Source organism: Syngnathus leptorhynchus, chromosome 5 (assembly GCF_054491065.1).
Source record: "Syngnathus leptorhynchus isolate UIUO chromosome 5, UIUO_Slep, whole genome shotgun sequence".
Taxonomy (NCBI): Eukaryota; Metazoa; Chordata; class Actinopteri; order Syngnathiformes; family Syngnathidae; genus Syngnathus; species Syngnathus leptorhynchus.
This window is the reverse complement of record NC_141199.1, coordinates 15,087,658-15,108,624: the sequence shown is the minus strand read 5'-3', so window position 1 is coordinate 15,108,624 and position 20,967 is coordinate 15,087,658. Positions and strand designations below refer to the sequence as shown.

The 20,967-nt window shown below is 45.1% G+C and overlaps 2 protein-coding genes across 4 annotated transcripts; both read left to right on the top strand.

Moving 5' to 3' along the window:
- The first annotated feature begins 3,432 nt into the window (after window positions 1-3,432).
- On the top strand, window positions 3,433-9,861 carry LOC147057204 (uncharacterized). Of its 3 annotated transcripts, XM_085913137.1 has the most exons (18): window positions 3,656-4,796; window positions 4,882-4,990; window positions 5,077-5,162; window positions 5,248-5,634; window positions 5,714-5,761; window positions 5,835-5,891; window positions 6,404-6,478; window positions 6,570-6,718; window positions 6,896-6,946; window positions 7,031-7,066; window positions 7,130-7,321; window positions 7,386-7,511; window positions 7,581-7,674; window positions 7,775-7,890; window positions 7,953-8,126; window positions 8,201-8,290; window positions 8,370-8,520; window positions 8,704-9,861. In XM_085913137.1, the coding sequence occupies exons 1-17, from the start codon at window positions 4,772-4,774 to the stop codon at window positions 8,484-8,486; spliced, it is 1,932 nt and encodes a 643-aa protein (XP_085769263.1). In that variant the 5' UTR covers window positions 3,656-4,771; the 3' UTR covers window positions 8,487-8,520; window positions 8,704-9,861. The 3 variants fall into 3 exon arrangements, with proteins under 3 accessions (XP_085769264.1, XP_085769263.1, XP_085769262.1); XM_085913138.1 differs by lacking the exon at window positions 3,656-4,796 and adding an exon at window positions 3,433-3,642 and having other exon boundaries at window positions 8,370-9,861; XM_085913136.1 differs by having other exon boundaries at window positions 8,370-9,861.
- An 860-nt stretch (window positions 9,862-10,721) lies between these two features.
- Window positions 10,722-20,721, top strand: LOC147057203 (calmodulin-regulated spectrin-associated protein 3-like). The gene is made up of 18 exons (XM_085912649.1): window positions 10,722-10,927; window positions 12,113-12,393; window positions 12,844-12,984; window positions 13,120-13,209; window positions 13,359-13,394; window positions 14,470-14,608; window positions 14,700-14,839; window positions 15,189-15,282; window positions 15,384-15,435; window positions 15,517-15,578; window positions 15,966-15,996; window positions 16,152-18,420; window positions 18,551-18,666; window positions 18,721-19,010; window positions 19,082-19,151; window positions 19,245-19,351; window positions 19,427-19,545; window positions 19,623-20,721. Exons 1-18 carry the CDS (start codon window positions 10,777-10,779, stop codon window positions 19,959-19,961), a joined length of 4,527 nt encoding a protein of 1,508 aa, XP_085768775.1. The 5' UTR covers window positions 10,722-10,776; the 3' UTR covers window positions 19,962-20,721.
- The last annotated feature ends 246 nt before the right edge of the window (window positions 20,722-20,967 follow it).

The window sequence follows — 20,967 nt, the reverse complement described above, 5'->3', positions numbered from 1 at the left end:
GCAGACGGGACGTGTGGTCGGAGCTCCAGACATGAGCTCACGGAGAAACATCATCACTTCGAATGCGTGGCATCTGCAGGTGAAAGCGTCAAGTTGTATAATACTTTAGGAGTAAGTTACTTTTCATTTTAAATTTACTTTGAATTTAAAATGTTTTATATTTGTTATTAGATTTTTTTTTTCCAAGCACTCTGGTTTTAATTCCATTTTTGAAAAAGTTTGATCGATTTCACTATTGTTTTCATTCATTTGGCGGCCTGTAAATGTCAAGTACAGTAAAAACGGGGCTCGATGCACACAGACTGTGCAGGACCTGCACTTTTGTACAGTTCAATAGCCTTTACTGTAGTACACAAGATGATGAATGACTCCTTTTGAAGTTCATGTTGCATTGATGTGATGTGGGTGTGTCCATCACTACAAACACAGCTGCTCTCCCGTACTCTTGAACAGGAAAGTTGGATTATGACGCTCATGGTCAGACAAGGGGCAAAACCACGGTCCTATTTCTCACACTTAGCTTTATCTTGACAGAGAGACAAACGTTGCATGCTGGGGGAAGTTTAGCCTGGGTTGTTACTGAGTCTTTGCTCCATGATTACATAAACTCAAAAAGTGGGTTAGTAATGGTTGCGTTGATAGCAACGCTGGAATGAAGGCGAGACGATGGGCTCTCATCTAGCAGCCGACTCATCGCAGCACAATCGGAGGAAGCTGACTTGAGAAAAAAAAAAAAAAAGTGGGAGCTCTCCTTGTATGGACTCTTTGTAGCCGACTGGCTGAAATTCGGATTGCTTCTCGTGCCTGTGATGTCATCGGCAAAGAATTCCCCCTTTGGCGAGACAGCGCGGGAGACTTTTGTTAATTATTGACGAGGTGCGGCGGAGAGTTTGTAGCAGGCGTTTCAGATCCTCATGCAGAAACTGTGTCATTTACAATGTCTGGATTTCATTGCTGGGTGTCTTGGGCTGGGTTGCTGTTAGTTCAATAGATTTGTCTGTTTATTAATGGGTCACCCAGTTAGTGAGTCCGTTTGTTAGGATATTTGAGCAAATGCTTACTTGAATAGTTTCTTGCTTAATTTGACGAGTTAGTTCGATTGAATGAGTCAGTTGATGTTTCATTGCTTGTTTAGTGGCTTACTTTGTTTGTTTAATAGCTTGTTAAAATTATTTTTTTGTACATATACTGGTGATAATTCTGGAAGAAAAGAAAATATATTCTATACTGATACCATTCCATGAGAGATGTCCTGGCTGGTTCACTAATATATCACCATTGATGTCAATCATTTGAGAGCCACTCCCTGTAACAAGCAGCATTTCAAAGATGTTATTGTCTATTTTTACAGAGTGCTGTTTTGAAGATGGATAACACTCAAGCAACCTTTGTCAAGCTTGTGACCCAGCGCACGTCTCTTACCATAAGACTCCCTCCCTCCCTCCCTCGCCTCGGGCGATTCAAGTGACTCACTGCCATGACATCAGCGCGGTGAGCTCACGGTCTCGATGGGATTAAATCCGCCGTCGCCGCCGCCGTTGCTGCTGTCACACTGGTCACCAAAGAGTTTAGGATTGACCACCAGGGGCTCAACAGATTAAGACGCAGGTCACGCTGTTGCTGTCACTCAATTGAACTCTGGCCGCGACCCAGATTGTGTCAGTCGACAAAACAACAGACCATGACGTGATTTATCCTTCTTGATTGAAAGATGGATTAACAGTTCAAGCATACGGTAAAAGCGTTGGGTCGCTATGGACAGTAGAAACAAAATGAATAAATGATAAATACATTGATTTTCATAGGTAAAATCTCTTTGTTCATGGACAAATATTAGTCAAATCAGGGGCATCGTTTCATTTAACTCTTATTAAAATTAAATTGAGTAAATAATGACAGATGTCACATTCCCTCCACCCATTTTTGGGAGCCATCATAATGGGATCCTGTTGATGCACTTTCCACAACTTAAAAAAAGGTCATAGTCATCTTCCACATAGGGACCAAAAAAAGACTCAAGGCTGGAAATGCCCCTCTTCGGCTTCTTTGTTTTCTGCTCAGTGACTGCACTTTCTACGTGGGGGAGGGGCGGTGGAGTGCATCTGCTGCCATAGCAACCCTATCAACAATTGACTGGGAGTATTCTTTATTAGGGGAAAGCCCTGAGTCTCAGCAACAGTGTAATATTTGTTATCTGGTGAACATTTACTCCTTCATACCAGACTGATATTCTTCTTAAAATGTATCCAAAAAATGGGATCATTCGCATAATTCGCACACTAAAATCTCAGGTGATAATTGGCCATGCATGGATGCCATCACAGGTCACATCTAAATTTAAGATTCTTACCAGATGTACACTATGAAATATTTAGTCAATGTGACCTAGAAGAACAAATGGGACAAAGCCAGCATGTTAGATGGCTGACATTTGAGTGCTTTGCCGCAACGTACTGAAATTTACTGGTTGGTCAACATGTTTTTGAAGAAATCTAGCTGATTGCTACTCATCAATATTGTGGATGTTTGAGAGCTAAGATATAGCCGTTGTTTGCCCCTTTTCAACTTGATCTCCTTTCCCCTCCTTTGGTCTGTATGACACATATTTTGATTACATTCCAACTGATAGGTCAGAATCGGGACTGTCGGCATGCGTGTGTATTTGTGCACGGACGGCGGTTGTGTCTAGGCCAGTCGCCCGACAGATAAGCAGAGTGGGAGAGGTCGCATGTTTGCTCGGGTGTTGTCTGCATATGAGCAAAAAGAGAAGTTGAACTACACAAAACACACACACATGGGAGTGATGAGCCTGTTGGGCCTTCTCATTGTTGAGAAGCCAATGATGAAGTTGCGTTGCCTTCTGGCTCGGGCCAGACAGAGGAAACTCCTGCATCATGATAACAAGACATAACACAATGGCTTCATACGAGCGTAAAGACGGGAGTGTGTGTGTGTGTATACACGTGACATTGGGTTGCGGGGGTCGGGCTCTATGTTGTCAATCATCTTGCAACGTTTTGCAAGTATGGACATAGCAGCCACATTTTGGATCTTTTGAAAAGGAGGAATTTAGGGCCGTCACACCATCCCCTGCCTGATGTTGATAAGACACCTTGGGTTTATTCTGGGCTGGTCAGATTGTTTGCTTAGGATATAGAACTAAAGTAGTATGTAAACATTAAAGGTTGCATCAAAATACTATGTTTAAAGATTGAACAGTTTCTTCTTTTTGCCTCCTCAATGCTTCACAAGTTGCAAGTACAAGGTGACCGATGGGTCAATTGCGACTCCGTGTGGCGAATAGTAGAACTGTTTGTGTTGTTATACACGCGGACAGAATGCGTCAAGTTCCCCTCCTGTCTGTCGTGCACCGGAAATGATGTCACACGTTTATGACACTGAGCACGTTAAATGGCCTTGTTTGATTGTATTAAATGATGACGTTGTGTAAACATCATTTAACTGTAGAGTTGTTTGGTAATAATATGTTCTTTTAACGTTACTGTCCGGGGAAAATAATTCTGAAGTTTTGCTCGTTTTATTTTGGTGCCAATCACCGGAAATTGCTATCTGTCTTTGCCTTATCGTAACTCGAGTGTTGTCAAAATTCTTATTTGAAATTTGGACAAGACCAAACCGCTGGTGAGGCAAAACACACGCGTACATTAAATTATTATTTTATTTTATTTTATAACTTAAATGGCCGAAAATGCACATGTTTGTCCTGTCTGCGTTTTGCTTGCTGGTAACGGAGCGAGTTTGATCAAGAGTCATTCGGTCAGGTCGTCGCTGTTTTAAGTGTTTTATTATACTGCTTAGGGACAGGTCGTTTTAATAACGTGCATTAAATAATACGTTTTAAAATATTATGTGCATTAAATCATTGTTAAAATCTTACGTTTTCGGTGACAAGGCAGATGTCAACAGGCTGGTCATTTAAAGACAGGTGTATCAAAAGTTGAGGGAAAAGTTGTATTTATCAGCGGAGACTTTTGGAGTTAAAAAAATGTGTTTTCAATATTAAAGTCCTAATATTATGAATATAAGTGCGAAGTCCCCAGCCTTCACAGAACTAGAATATTTTCGAGAATTTTGCGTATTTTTAGTAAATTATTTTTTTTGAGAAAAACGTTAGGTGTACACAAGAAAATCCTGTATTTTTTAATATATTTTGTATATTTTTCTGAACAGTAGTAGTATATTTATTATAAGGGAAAGGGGCATTTAAAAGATTAAAATCACATTATTAAAATCAAGATGAGTATTTTCGAGATATTTCTAATTAAATGGGCATTTTAGATTTTCATTTACCAGAATAAAATTATATTCTTCCAAGAAAAGCTGAGGTGCTGGATCATAAACAAAGAATTGCTTAGCTTGAGTTATTCACCAAATGCCATTTCAAGTATGAAAGAGGATTTGTGGGAATTATATCCTGCTGCCCCTACTCTGGCCTTCTTTTGTGCTCTTGAAATGTATTTTGGACAAGTTATTGTGTGATATATTTATTTATACATTTGGGCGTCTCTTAGCGAGCTGACTTTTTACTGTGACTCGTCATTGTTGTTTTGTATTGTAGCCCTCATTTTGACTCGTGTTTTTGGAGTTGGTCTTTCACACAGACTTCCTGCGCCAATTTTTTGAGCGCGGGTTCGCCACCGCAACTTCCTTTCGTCACATCTTCTGCTGCTCATTTTTGACATGCGACTTCCGTACCCTCTTAGCAAGGACCCATTACGTGAAAGGCACACAAATTGATTTTAGGCTTTACATGATCAAGATTTTGCAGCCAATCAGTAAGTTACCCACGTTGTAGCTAGTGGGTGACTCGTCTACCTCACAAAGGGGTTACCCAAAACTTCCACTTTCTCTTTCTCTCAGTCATGTCTCGCAGGAGCTGTCGCCTGGCGTCCACGGGCTACTACAACTCAGATGACGAGTCCGACTCGAGTAGCGTGACTAACATTTCGTATCGAGAGAACCCCGTCAAGTGAGAAACAGTGGCGCAAAATATTTTGAGACATTTGTTTCGACTGTGTCTATAGTTCCTGAAACGTGCTTTCTTTTTCCCCGCAGGGTTTTCAAGAAGAAAGCAGGGACCCGCAAGGCTGTGTCTCGTGCCTCCACCAGTTCCAGCAGCTTCCAGTCACCTTCCACTAAAGGTGGGCGTGACTTTAAGGTTCCACTGTAAAAGGAAGGCACGATGACACTGATCCCGTATTGACGTTTAAAATGTCTTCCTCGAAGGTCGCAGGCCTTCCCTGAGCACCCAGACGGACCTGACCATGGGGAGCGTGTCCTACACCAGGGTCACGCCCCGGGCCCCCCTGATCCCGGCGTCGTCAACCACGAATCAGACCACCACCCGTTGCCCACCGCCTCCTCCAGAGAAGATCCGCGGTAGCGGCCAGGCCGTCGTCTACCTCCGACCGGACCAGGAGAAGAGCTGCATTGACAGCTCGGGCTATTCCTCCTCTGAGGGTGTCAACCTGAAATCTCCAACAGCGAGCACCACCGCCAAGTCCAGTGCCAGCACCAGCACCAGCACCAGCACCAGCAAAGACAAAAGTAACGACCTGGCTCCCCCTGCCGAATGCAGACGGCAAATCAACAGCGCCCTCTGTCGTGTGAAGGGTGGGTGCACATGTTTGGCATGTTTGCCTTTAAATTGTCAAGTCGCATCAAAGGTGTGTGTGTGTGTGTGTGTTTTCAGAGACACTATCAACATTGACTGCCAAGATAAACCATCTGACCACTTTGGGTAAGAAGTGTGCTTTGACTGCATCACAAAGCCTCGCACAGCTATTTAGCATGAATTTAAAATGTGTCCACAGGTGCTCAAGTTTGGTCGCAGACGCTGGTGTACTTTCAATGGCTTTATCCAACAAACGGTAACCAAACAGCACGTTCGCGTACGAGCATTGGGACTAAGAATCAATGTTAGAGCGGTGCAGCACTTGCAAGTGGAGAAACTGTTTGTCACTGTACATACAGTGATGTTCAAACATCTGCCTTTGGTCTCTTGGCAAGAGCATATTTATTGAGAACAAGCAGGGCGAGGGTGACATTGGACATGTTTGGTGGTCATCTCAGCAACTGGTTAATCAGTGCGGAGGGTCCCAGCTCATTGTTTTACGAGGTGGTGGAAACACAAACTAGTAGAGCATTTTTGATGACTAACTAAGCAAAAAATGTTTCCACACCATTTGGAAAGTTTCAACAACTGAATGGTTCAACTTTTCAGAGGTTGAAACAAAGTTAATCATTCTAGTCTACATTCCAACATAATCATACCATCAAGATTATTTGTCAACCCTAACAATCAAGATACAATAGCCCAAGCCAGAATTGATTTAATGCATGCAGAAACACCCATAAAATGAACTTTCCTCCTGTCCTACAGCAAACAGACACTTCATAAATGCCCAAACTAAGACAACTTGCATTGCCCTCATCCTCCTCTTTCTTGTGGCTGCCTGTGAGTGACACGCCGCCGTCCGTCCCTTTCATGGTTAAAAGACACTCCATGTTCTTCTATTTGAATTGTTTGCTCCTCTCGCTCTTCTCAGTTGTGTGGTTCCTTCCTCCCTTGTTGACGCCTTTCTACACCCTCGCCGAATTCATCAAGGCCCAATCTCCGCACGCCAAAGTCACGCAGCCCCCCGTTCTATCGAACAGACCTTCTCCGCTCGACAACGCGCAGTACGCAACTGCAACGGTGCGCTCGAGGGAGATTTCTAATATTCGAACCCATTTCTTTGCATGGGTGCTTTTAATTCCTTGTCCTAACCCAACGTGCTGGGATTCAATAACAACGATCAATAAGTTCTATCGGTTTGCGTGCTCTGGTCATTCCAGCTAATAACGATCATTTTTCTCTCATTCCATTCTGCAGGACTCTGGCACACTGGCTACTGATATAGAAGCTAAGGTCCAGCATCTTCAGGTAACAAGCAGATGATCTGTTTGGAAAAAATAAAAAACAATAGCCAGTGCATATATATATATATATTGTTCTTTGCTTTTGCAGGAAGCTCTGCAGCAGAAGCAGGAGCTCCTCGATAAGGTAAATGTTTGCACAAGCTTCTACTTTTGCCTCAGTTGAGTCATGCTCCCCCCCCCATTTCAGATGAGGGCGCAATTTGAGGCGGACGTGCAGAATATATGGGACCACGTGAAAGGGGTGGAGTCCAGTAGTGCGCAGAATCTGGATCACGAGGTCAACGTACTGATTAAGAGGATAGATGATCATAAGGAACATGTTCAGTCCATCTCCAGACTCAACGGCAGAATGAAAGCTTTAGAGACCAAGATTGTCGAGGTAATGGATGTTTTGAAGAACAAATGGAAAAAAACGGTCAACACAAATAACATTGTGATTGCAGTTGTCCAGGGATTTGCTGTCCTCCCAATCACAACCTGGGCTGCCTTGTCCTGACATCTCCAGTCAAAAACAGCTCACGCCAGAGCTTCAGCAGGCCATGGAGAAGTGGCTCACTGACCGCATCCAGGTGGGTTTGGGGGGGGGGCACAAAAAGTCAACGCTAAATTGTCTGACGTCTTACTTGCTTCTCGCACAGGCGCACAACGCCGTCAACCTGGAGGACAAAGGAATCTCCGCGTGCGCGCAGCCCATGGCTAACAAAATGGCCGACTTTGCGCTTGAGACTCAAGGTGGGACTCTCCACACACATGAATGTATTTGGAATATTAGCATCTACTTATCCCCCCCCTCTTCACCTGTTGTGGACCACCCATCTCATGACTTGTTTAGGTGCCAGCGTGATCAGCACCCGTTGTTCTGAAACGTATCGCACCCACTCGGCCTGTCTGAGCTTGTTTGGATTTCCATTGTGGTACCCGACGGAGAGCCCCCGCACTGTCATTCGGGTAATTATTTTCTCCTTCTTTGTCGTTTTTTTTTTGTTACCTTCTTCATATTCCCTTCTCAGGGCGAGCCAATGCTGCTCCCGGGCAAATGTTGGGCCTTTCACGGTGGCCACGGGACCCTGGTCATCGCCCTGTCTCACCCCATAAGGATAACCCATGTGACGCTGGATCACGTGCCACGCCATAGTACCCCCACCGGCCGAATCGACTCCGCACCCAAGGACTTTGAGGTCTATGTAAGTCATCCGAAAACATTTTTACCCCTTGTGACTTTTTTTTGTTGTTGTCTTTTTTAACTGTATTTTCTCAGGGCTTGGAGGACGAGGTGGACGAAGGAACGCTCCTGGGAACGTTCACGTACAACGAGGACGGCGAACCCACCCAGACGTTTGAGCTGCCCGTGAGTTTTAGTCCACAAATGCACAATTGCAAATACAATTCCGACAATCGTTCCCTGACGGTGACATCACCTTTTGCAGCCCAGCAACGTGATCTACAGCGTGGTCGAGCTCCGCGTCCTCAGCAACTGGGGTCACATGGAGTACACGTGCCTCTACCGCTTCCGAGTGCACGGTACCTTGGCGACGGCCACATGATGGCGGCTCGACCCCCCGCCCGCTGGTTAGAGTGGTGAGTCCCACTTGAAAGGCGCACTGAAATCTATGCCAATACACTTTTACCATAGCAAAGCTGGTTCTCAGGCTCACTTTAATTGCTTGTATTATGTTGAAGGACGTAAAAAAAAAAAAAAGTTCATGTTGTCCCTGTTACTTGAATACTTGAATTTACTTTTTCTTTTAATCCTACTATTAGATCCATGACGCCTGTCTTTATCGAACTGGTGAAAAGTACTTGAAACTTCTATGAAAGCAAAGTCAGGCAGGATGAAAATGTATGTTTTTGTGAGAGAGTATATTTTAGAAAAAGTATCCCTTTGTGTTCCACTATCGTTCAGGGAACGGAGTGCTTGTGGCAAAAAAGAAACAAATTATTTAAAACAACAAAATAGTAATGTCAGAAAAAAAATCATCCCAAAATTTTGACCAAACCCTTTCATACATAAAAATTTAAGAATATATTTTTCTAAGAAAAATGAGATCTTAGAAAATGAGTGTAATTGCTAAATTATGCATTTTTGTCTCATTATATTGCAACTTTATTTTCACGCAATTGTTTACAGTCAAATTATTAGTTTCGCTGAAAATGTAGTCTCTTAAAAATTGTAACAAACTGCAGTTTGTTTCTTAAGTTGCACCGCAACAGTTTCCTCGCAATAATAAGGGTTTATTCTCCTAAAATCGATTTGTATTTCTTTTTACGCAAACTATTCTCATTATTCTCAAAATTGTCTGGCTGAATTTTCTTTATTTTCTATTTATAGTGTGACAGAAATAGTTTTTTTTTTTTTTGATGCTCCCAATGAACTTTGTTGCAGCTTTATGAAATGAATACGTACCGTTCTTGAACATGTCGAACAAGGCAGTTTTTTGGCTCATAAAAAGTTTCAATGTCACTTTTATGCAGTTTGCAAAGTGGTTTGATTGTGTGACTCGCAGGGGTGTCAAACTCAAATTTTTGTCGCGGGCCACATTGTCGTCAGTTTCCTTCGGAGGGCCATTATGACTCTCAACCCAAATAAACTTACTCTTTTTCAAATTAGACGAGTAAAAAGTGTTCAAATATTTTAAAAAGATGATTTGTAAAAGTCAAAACAATTTGCAGTTTTAGTAACAACATGAATTTGATGCACAATTTGTCTTGACGGGCCACATACAATGATGTGGCGGGCCGTATCTGGGGCCCCGGGCCTTGAGTTTGACACCAATGGTCAATATGCTATAAAGAGTTTGATAGAATTATTTTTGACTGGAAGTGACGTATTGTATTTGAAAGGATATTTATAACTGCTTTGGTTATTGTACATAAATGATGCTCTTTCCTTTTTGGATGTATACACTGAATAAATTCATCTTTGTTTAACTTCATGTGTTTAGCCATCATATTGTAGAGCATATAAAAATCATGTAAAAAGGTATCATGAAAACAAAATTGTAGGTTAAAAAAATGGAAATTGTTTGTGTCCGCTGGAGTTATCAGTTCCTGGAGATGAATTGCATCATGGCTTGACCATTTGCCTCAAGACAAACATGATCCAACAAAGGCAATAAGCATCCTCATTTTTCAAATTCTCCTTCTGCTATTCGATACTTAAGTTGCCACGACACATGCCTTGCTCAAGGGTGCCATGAAGTGGGTAGCAAGGGAAGCTGCTGAAATGGCATGAACTGGGATGACCAAAACTGACAGAATAAAAAGTGAAAATAAGAACAAATATGAAGCAATTGAAAAAAAATAGATAAGAAAATGTATAAATTGACATGTTATCGTGCTTAAATATGTATTTACACATTTATTGTTAATTTTTTTTTACTTTTGGAATATTTTTATATAGAATATACAAAGATGTACAAATGTAAAAAAATATTGAAAAAGTGATTTTTTTTTTCTCAAATTTCAACAAAGCAAAAAAATTGGGGACAAGCGCCACAGAAAATGGATGGATGGAAATTATTCTCAATCATAGTTTGAGCCTCCACTTTTTTTCTCCTTTGTGTTCTCATTCCATGGCGAATGTTGACAGGCCTGCAAATTGAGGCATCTCGTTGCCTGTTCGTGTTTAACAACAATCAATCTGATTGATTACTGTATTGCTCCGGTCGATCTCTGAGGTAAAATATTGATTGGCCTGTTTACGTCACCAGCCCCTCCCTCCCTCTTCCTCCTCTCTCTTCCTCCCTCCACCACCATTGTCCATCCTCAGCTCTCCATCCTCTTCCAACTCCTCCTCCCCTTTTTTATCGGCGCTCCGTGCGCCTCAGCGCGGCCATGGTAGACTCCGAACCGGGCGAAGCTCCGACATCGACCAGGAAACCCTTTTCGGTCCTGGAGATTCCCCCTCTGGACCAGTTCGACTTCGCCCGCGCCAAGATCCGCGCCAACGTGCGTTGGCTACTGTGCAAGTCGTACGGCTGTGCAGGTAAGAGCGGTGTGGGGGGGGGGGCACCATCACTACATGCTTGGGTGGGGCGGTTCCGTGGATAACCCGGCCGGCTTTTGCTTGCGTCTGTACTCTCCCTTTCAATCGTCCATCATTGGTGCGGCAGCTTTTCGTGATCCAACGATCGCTTATTTTATATCGAAGGTAGTCTTCTCACGCGTGGGTTGAGTCGATGCTGCAGAATTTGCTGTCACTCGCTTTGCATTATTATTGTTGGGGAATAAAAGACGCCCGGAAAAAAACAAAAAACAAAACTAACGTTGCCCCATGCTTTATTTGTCCAACGTAATGTTTGAGTGGGTGACGTCATCCTTACGCATCGTGTATTTAATGCAAACACACACTTATATATGCTAACTGGTTAGCCATTCTCTGATCTCATGCTTTTGCTACTTGTCCTTTTTTTTTTGCTGTTTCCATTGTTTGTTTTCTGTGCTGTTTATTCCATCCACCCATTTTTTGCACCGCTTTGTCCACACGGGGGCGTGCTGGAGTAAGCGGGGGACACCCTGAATTGCTAACCAGCCAATCGCAGGGTACACTCACGTCTGTGCTAGCAAGTATGTTTTTGTGACGTGGGAGGAAAACCCACACAGGCACGGGGAGAACATGCAAACTCCACACAAGGAGGGCCGGAGGTGGGAATCAAACCCGCACCCTTTGAACTGTGAGGCGAACGTGCTAACCAGTGCTTACCGTGCCATTCCGAATAATAATATTCCAAATATTAAGAAGCTTCCTAACTAGTGACGACATTCCCATTTCCCATAATCGGGTTGATCGTGCTCATTTGGTGGGGGTATATAAGAAAAGAAGACTGGCCTCCAGTCACGGCTGAATGTGGGTCAGTGTTTCGGTGCCGTCTCATTCGTGTTGCCGATTTGTGTGAATGGCGTGACCCGGTTCTCATTTTGATACCGCCAGCCCAGCTGAGCGTCTCGCAGGACATGACGGAATATTCACAGAGGAATGTTTTTGCTTGTCATTCTGACTTTGCGTTCAGTGCTTAGAACAATTCTACTTATCCATTATTTTTTTTGTCTCCGTCATCACAGTAATAGTTATGAATTGAGGCTTTCTCCAATATCTAAAAGAATTTTAAAAAAAATATTGCTTTGAGGACTGAAATTAAATGATGATGAATTGAGCAGCCCTAATCTGCAGAGAATGTGCCAGTGGAGATGCGGGAGCCATTCTACAAGGACCAGTATGACCAAGAGCACCTCAAGCCGGCCATCTCCGACCTCCTCCTCTCCCCGGAGATCTACTGCAGAGCTCAAGCCCTGCTGCTCCAGGCCCCTGGGAGCCCCCCCGCCTCGGCCTCGCAGAACTCGCCCTCTGACCACTGCGCCCTGCTTCACTTCCTCACGAAGAAAGGTGTGGCACCGCAGGTTCAGGATGTGGACGTCACAGAGGACGACCTCAGATGCACCCCCATCAAGATGGTAGGACTTCTGCTCAATGTTTTAAAGACGCATGATTAGGTACACCAGTGCAATCTGATGACAGCTATCAAATATAACACAACCATGCATTAAAAAAAACAAAACTAAACTATAGAGATTGTCCCCTAGGGCTTGGACAAACAATTACATTTGGAATCAATATTACCGTATTGGCCTGAATATAAGATGAGTTTTTTTTCATTGAAATAAAATTGAAAAAGTAGAAGTCATCTTACATTCGGGGTCTAGGCCTTTTTCAAACTTGAGTCTTGAAAAAGAGAGGGTCGTCCTACAATCGAGGTCGTCCTATATCCGGGACAATACGGTAATTGTTTTCTTGTTGTTTAAGAAAAGAAAAAAAAAGAAAAACAAAGGAAGAATGTCCCTCATGTTTAATGCTACGATCCCCAATGTCGTATTCTTTTCCATTTTGGTTACTGATGGGTGCAGAAAGCCCACCTGGCCTTGATGGACTCCATGATGTCACTGGCCGCCCGGGAGATCGTGGACAGGGTCAAAATGCCAGCCGGGGCTGAACAGATGGGCGTCGGAGCTCCTTGGGAGAACGCCTTGCTCTTCTGGGTCAACAGAGTGAGTCTGCCTTTCCTTACAAATCTGGAGTATAAAGAAAGTTCTTCTCACACTGCTCTCGCTTCACACATCACGGAATTGCGCCTCCGTTCCGAGATGTTGTCCACCAGGAATTAAAACCAGCTTTATTTCCAGTTGAACCAGAAGCTGAAGGAAAGCACCGAGGAAGAAGAGACACCCCAGCGCTCGCAGCAGAACGCCGATGTCCAGGCCTCTCAGGAAACGGTACACTACTGTACAATGTGTGACTTCCTTCACGCAGGTGTGTCAGTCCCCTTTTCTAACATGGTCATCCTCATTGCGGCTTTCTGTTCCCCACCTCCCCCACCCCGCCTTCTGGCTCATGCGTGTTATGGCACCTTGCTTTCCAGCAGGGACCGCCAACTCGTTGGTACTGGAAGCTTGTCCCTGTAAGTTTGCGTTCTTCTGCATCTCCTCTCACAACGTGCCTTTGTGTGTGTTGGTGGATACTCTCGCCGAGGCTAACGCCGCCGTGCCTGCTCAAAACGCCTCGTTTTGAATATTTATATATTATAGTATGTGTGTGTGTGTCTTTTTTTTTTTTTAGCTGCCCGTCATGTTTTTTTATTTGTGCCTGTTCATGTTCGTACAAGTGCATGTTGACTTCCGGTTCGTCTTGATGATTGTTTTTACAAATAAACAAAAAACGACCCGACGGACAGACTTGATTTAATGACGGACAGACGCACCTACCGACAAGATGACGGGGAAGAGGGAGGTTAAACCACATCCATCTTGTTTGTCCCCCCCCCACCCCCGCCTCTCCTCCTATTCGTCCCCCGCCTCCCCTCCCTCCCCCCTGTGTGCTGCAGTGTGCAGATTTTTTTTTTCAGGCGGAACTCCTTTGTCATTTTTATGCTTGTGTCCCTCTCTCTGCCATGCCACCGTCTAGCATGCTATCGCTTTTTGTTTGAAGGAGTCGGGGAACAAACCTCCAGTGGTAATGTATAACAGCTCGCCTTTGCGGTTAACCATCACTACCACCACTACCACCACCCTAACCCACCTCTAACTTTGAGCTCCCACAACAAACCTGCTGGAATGAGCCTTTTGGCAGTTAGTCAGTGTCTATGCTTTTGCTACAACATTCACTTTTTTTTTTTTTTTTTCCCGCTTCTTCATGTTTTAGTGATACCGATTTTTCTTTCTTTCTCCACCTTGTGTTTGATGTGCGCTTATTTTGTCACGCTTTCTGACCTCAACATTAGGCACACTTGTACAATGTCAAATTTTGATTTTATTTTTAATCACAAGCTCCCAAATTTGGACACAACTCTTGAATGAATTGAGATTGTGCAGGTGTACCTAATAAAGTGGCTGTTTCTTTCTTTTACTGTGAGCTTTTTCTTGCCGTGGCTTTGCAGCTTGATTTCTTTCTTTGGTTTTTAATCACACGATCCCCCTCACTGCTTCTAAGTCCTAACATGCTAATGTGGATGTCTTTGGTCTCTGCTCCTCCATTAGATTCGCTACAGAAAAGACAAAGTGCAGTCTAAGATGACTCCCACCTTCCCCTTGGTCAGCGCGGTCAAAGATCTGTCTAATGGTTGCGCAATAGCTGCTGTGCTGCATTTCTATTGCCCCGAGCTGCTGCCTCTAGAGGGTACACACACACACACACACACGCATCATCAATATATACCTCCCGGCACATCGATAATAAAGCAGAAGTATCAATATTATTTCTCTCTCAGATGTATGTCTGAAGGACACCATGTCTGTGGCCGACAGTCTTTACAACCTTCACCTGATTAAAGAGCTTTGTGAGAGCAGGTTACAGAGCTGCTGCCTTCTTTCCCCGGAAGATCTTCTCTATGCTCCACCTCTTTTGCATGTAAGCTCCACCCTCTTTTAACTCTACTTTTTGGGAAAACAGGACAAACCAAAAAAAAAAATGGAGGAAAGGAATGTTGTACAGGAGAAAATGTGTTTTGCCCTGGAATGGACCGGCCAGACGGGAGTTTTTCTTTTTTTTTGAAACTCCTAGAAATCATCCTTTTTGATTAATGGGACACAGATCTGCATAGGAATGAAAGGATATACTCTCGAAGTGACCTAGGATTGAATCCGAATTGCCATGACAATGAGAAAGCTCCTTATTACCAGCTAACGTTACATGGAGACTGTTTTGAAAGCGCAATTCTGTGATGGTAAATATAATTCATTGTTTTTGTTCTCCTCAGCTGAACATCATGAGCTTTGTAGCTGAGCTGCTGGAATGGTTTGAGGTCAAGAAACCTGATTTTGTGCAACCCATACAAAGCATTGACCTGACCGGTGAGTTTTATAGGCTATCAGTTGTGTGTGTGTGTGTTTTTGTTTTTTTTAAATCACCCTCCATCTCGATTTGTAAGTTGCACCTCTTCCGTGTCTTTCAGATGTCTCCAGTTTAGCGTTCTGTACCAGTCCAGTTAGTGGAAACAGCAACAGGTAGAAAACAATGTTGGTTCAGTGCAGAATCCCATCAGCTATGTTCTCGCCAACATTTTTTTTTATCCAATTTTATTCCAGCGGGTCTCCTTCGTACATCTTCAAACACCCTTTTGTGAGCGTCCCTTCTCCAGTATCACCTGGTAAGACACGCAAAAATTGGGATAAATTATATTATAAATTAAAAAAATATTTTTTTTGTGTGTGTGGAATGCGTCCATCTGGTACTTCTTACCTGCTGTATTGTGCAAGTTTGAGGTTTTTAGAAATATTTGTACAAGTTATTTATTGTATACTTACTTTTTGTAATGCCGCACACTCGCTATTTATTGAACGCTAAAAAAACTGCGAAAGACTAAAACACAACCGGCACAAACTGCTGTCGACCACAGCTCACGCCCAGATGTTCACACACAGATTGAACCATGTCACCACCCAGCACTGCTCGCAATTTTTACTTTGACTATGTTTGTGTTTAAAAAGTGTCTTCACCATGCTTCTTACATATTGCTTCTCTTGCCTCCTTCCAGAAAACAAAACCTGGACAAAGAAACAAATAAGGTACACACTTGCTGGATGTCTTTTATTTCTTTTTTTTTATAAGTCACTGTGCTATTGTGTTCATACTTTGCCTTCATTTTCTATAACCGTCTTACTTTGGCTTCTGTGGTCTCACTGCATTCACCGCATCTTCAAAACACCCCGCCCCCTTGCAGTCATCCTCTGTCCGCAGCGACTTTCAGCATCCCATTTGGGCTGGACAGTGATGTTGATATTGTCATGGGCAACCCGATAGATTCTGTCTTTCGCTCTGTCAGCACGGACAGCCTGGGCACCGGCATCCCCGCAACGACCGCTCGCATACCGTACAGCCCCCCGGAAGGCCTCAGCCACCTGGTTAGCGCTTCAGTGCCGTCGCAGCGGTCTTCTTGGGGGCCTTATGTCCACCCGGCGCCCCTGGGAGAGCTGCCCACTGTCGAGGAAGCGTTACAGGTGCCTCCTGGCGTGAAAGATCGGAACAATAGAAGGACTCCAGTGAAAGATATTTTGACAGCGAGACCGGAACCGAGATTATGTCCCGAGGGCGCCCCTGCAGTTTTTTTCCTGCACTCCCCGTTGGAGGACAATTCTCAGCTCAGTCATTCCGCCCCCTGCCGCTCGGGAGTTATTTATCGTCCGGTTTGTGGAGAGGCGAGTAGAGGTGAGAGGAAGGCGAGGCAAACAAATGGCGCGGCACGTGACGATGACTCGGTCTTACGGGACGGCAGCGTTGAGTCATCAGAAGCGTCTGATGACACCCCCAGAAATGCCCCCGGTAATATGCGACCCAGTAGAAATCATCAGGGAGACTACAGCCCACGCATGACAAGCTTTGCAGAGCAACGGGACGGCAAAAGAAGACATCCCGTAGCTTCCGGAGAAGGCTTTGCCACCACCCCGACAGTAACGACGCCCGGAACGCCGCACACTCCCAGCACACCGGCGGGACCTCAGAGTCAGGAGGACAACCCGGGCTTCAAAGTTCCCGAGACGGGTTCCGAGGCCTGGGAACTGGGAGCTCGTCTGGAGGAAAAACGCAAAAGCATCGAAGCTCAAAAGAGACGAATCGAGGCCATCTTTAGCAAGCACAGACAGAGGCTCGGAAAAACAGCTTTCCTCAAAATGAAACGAGAACAAGGTGAGGGTGGGGGAGAGGGAGCGGATGAGGATAACGTCTCTCTGGAGGAGCGCCTCGCTCGCATTGAGGAGCAGCTGAAAAGGGAGGAAGAGAAGGAAAAGACAGAAAGGGAGATCGAGAAGGAGAAAGCCAAGCCGGCCGTCTCGAACGCTCCACGGCTGGAGAAGCAGGTCACGTTCTCTATGGACAGCAAAAAAGGACAAGAGCAAGAAAAGGGACCAGAGAAAGTAGGCGGCGGCATGTTGGTGGAGTATAACGAAATCGTCCAGAAACTGAGCGAAGCTTTGCAATCACTGCAGAAGGACATGCATAAACTAACTGAACAGCAGCAGCAGCTTCTGGGAAACCAAAGACCAAGAAGCTCCCAAAAAGTCACCGCAAAGTCAAGACCCAAAAGTAACACCAAAACCCCTCCTGCCACACCCACAAAGACACCCCCAAGAACCCCTACCAAGAGCACCAGCAAAGCCTGGATGATTCCAAACGGCTCCAAAACCTCTTCTGTGTCTCCATCGTCTCGACGGACGAACCCTCTCTCTGCAGCTACTTCGCCAAAAACAATGGTCTCCTCCTCCTGTCCTGCCCCCCGCACCAAGATCCACATCTCTTCCACCCCTCGTAGTCCCAAGCACCACCCAAGACCGCAAGCCCATCCACGACCCTCGGAGCTCAAGTTCCCCCCTCTCAATCGTGTTTTGACTCCAACTCGCACTGTGGATACCCTCCCCCACTTGCGAAGAGTGTCGCCCAGCAAGTGTCAAGTGCAGACAACGTCGTCCTTCCGCATCGGCGGACATCCGGAAATTTCTCGGCCTGCGCCGCAACCCCACCGTAGCACTTCGGACACCGCGTCTTGCGAGACACCGACCCAGTTTAACCTGGAGCTGGAGCAGGACGATGCCGAGGCAACCGTTGTGCCCGTGCCTCCTCACCCGAGGGCCACCAGTGGCAGTAGCTCCGGTGCTCCTTCCGAATGTTCTTTTGAGAGCGAGACTTTATCCATTTCTGCCGCATACAGCGCCGAACGAGACGGTGCCAAAGCTGCCGAGACGCAACGCGGTATAATTGAGGTGTCGCTGTCCTCCCTCGGAGAAGCGGAGGGAGGCGCTGATGAACCTACAGATGAAGGGCAGGATTTTACTTCCGACTCCATGAGTGACCAACTAGAATCTGCGGCGGAGCCTGGCGTTGTCATCGGTTCCGACAGCCCGGAGCAGTTGGATTCAGCCACGGAAGCTGGGAACGCTGCAGAACCACTCGGAGAAAATGAGCTCGGAGCTCGAGGAGGGATCGGATTCTACTTTAAGGTGAGTGCTCACAAATGAAGACCGAGAAGAAACTCTGCAAAACTTTTTTGTATTCAATTTTGAAGATGATCAATATTACATTAAAGTCTGTACCTCTGGTCGCCATGGTTCTCATTTGTCTCTTCTGCAGGAGGATGTGAACAACAAGGACGGAATGTCCCAGCGGAAGGCTCTGCTTTTGGAGAGGCAGCAAAGGAGAGCTGAGGAGCTGAAGAGGAGGCGACAAGAGCAAGAACGTGAAAAAAAGTGAGGATCGATCCAAAGCAATGTCAGATGAAAAGCTAATATTGTTTTCCACAGAATGGAATCCTCCAACCAGACTGCTTCCTCTCCCTCCAACACACCCCGTGTCGGAAAAATCTCGCCCTGTACCACTTCTCCGGCCACTCCGGCCCGGCGTGGAGATTTCACGCGAGCCGAATACGCCCGCCGTCAGCAGCTCCGGATTATGGACGACCTGGATAAGATGCTGCAGCAGAAGTCCACCAACCTGGGACGATCGCCTGTCAAGAAGACAAGACCAGCACGGCCTCGCAGCGTCACCAGGGAGGAAACCCAGCTGTCCCTGAGCCCCGCCAAGAAAGCCACTGGTAAAGAAATACCAGCAATGTCAGTAAGATAGTGGCAAAGGATTGGTTGACTACTGCTTTTGTCCGTACAGTCCCCAAGTTGACCAAATCTCACTCGTCCCTCAACCTGGCAGCAGGAGACAATGACGGGGATAAGGAAAGGTGCTCATTGTGCATTTGCGATTACATCAGATGAGATCTTTCCGATCAGTTGATTGATTGGAAACTAAAGACGGCATCCACTGTGTCTGACAGGCGACCGGATTTGCCTGCCGGATGCGCCACGCCAAGCGGACTTGCCAACCAGAACGGAGACTGGGATGTCGGTTCCAATGGAACCTCACCAGCCCTGGAACACACAGGTATGGAGCACCGTGGGCAAACCTCTGTGAACATACCCATAGTTTTTCCAACAACTTTTATGGTTGCCTGGTCAGGTCTGAAGCTCTTCAAAGAGCCAAGCTTCAAGTCCAATAAATTCATCATCCACAACGCTCTGTCTCGTTGCTGCTTGGCCGGGAAGGTCAACGAGTCCCAAAAGAACAAGATTGTCGAGGTATGGAGCACATCAATTAATGGCGTTTCAATGAGAATGGTTGTCCACCATTTTGATCAGCTCTCCCTCTACCGCAGGAGATGGAGAAGAGCCCCGCCAACCACTTCCTCATCCTCTTCCGGGACGCCAGCTGCCAGTTCCGCGGCGTCTACACGGCCAACCCCGATTCAGCGGAGCTTGTGCGCTTGACCGGCGTGGGCCCAAGAACGATAAGCTCCACCCAAGTGGAGTCCATGTACAAGTACAGCTCAGACCGGAAGCAGTTCAGCGCCATCCCCTCAAAGACCTTGGGCATGAGCGTGGACGCGTTCACCATCCCTGGACACCTGTGGCACGGTGGAGGGGCAGCCGCTACGGGCGGGGGAGGAGGAAGCAGCAGACGAGCGAGCTTGGCAAAGGCGCTCGTTTCGAAGTGACCGATTCTCAAGCTGCTGTTTATGCTTTCAAAAAAATAAGACAGAAAACTTATGAAGGTGATTTTGTACTTTGAAATGATGGGCTTTAGCACACTTTTAGCATGCACTTGAATTAAGTGGTGACTTCCATGCGTGAAATGACAAATTAAATTCTTCTCAATCAAGAAAGCTGATCGGCACATGATTTGTTCAATCAGAAAAGGGAACGATTGAATTAAGTCATGACGTTATAGCATAGTCAAGTATGCCCCCTGCCTGCTGAGATGATAATTTATATAATAATGAAATTGACCTTCCATTTGCATGCTCATAAATCCGAATGACAATGAATAAGAAGTATTTGGGCGATAGGTGGGGTACGCCCTGAAATCAGAGAATAAATATAGTAGAAATTGTTTTGCAAAAATTCATCAACATTGTTGTTTTGTATTGTTTTAATCATATTTATGAACTCTTTTAATAACTGTTGTAAAAATAATCTTTTCACGTTTGAGTGTGTGAATTCCTGAAGCCAAGAATGCACCACGGGGCAGGGCTCAAATCCATTCATCCATAAACTCAACTGCTTAGCCTGCATTTCTGAACCGTTCCGCTTGCTTTCAAAACTAACATCAATAAAATAAAATTCTAGTTCTCGGATAAATAATGATGCAATGAGCCCTGTAGGATTTTCACCACTCTGTATTGCACCTTTTTCTGACCACCCCAAATGTTGCTGACTATTTGTCTCATTGCATTTTATAATAATAAAAAAAAAAGACCATGGCTTTTATTAATAATAAAAGAAAGAAAGAAAAAAAGGACCATGGGAAAGTTCATTTTCTACACAAACTACACAAAGTTCAACTCACAAATTGTAATATGAACTGAATCTTTAAAATCCGTTCACTCAAAAGATTTGTTCAAAAGAATCGTTCACCGAATCGTTCGCTACACTTTATTTTATTTTTTACCTCGTGTAGTGTACCTATTGAAGTGTCCATGAGGTGTACCTAATCACAGGCCA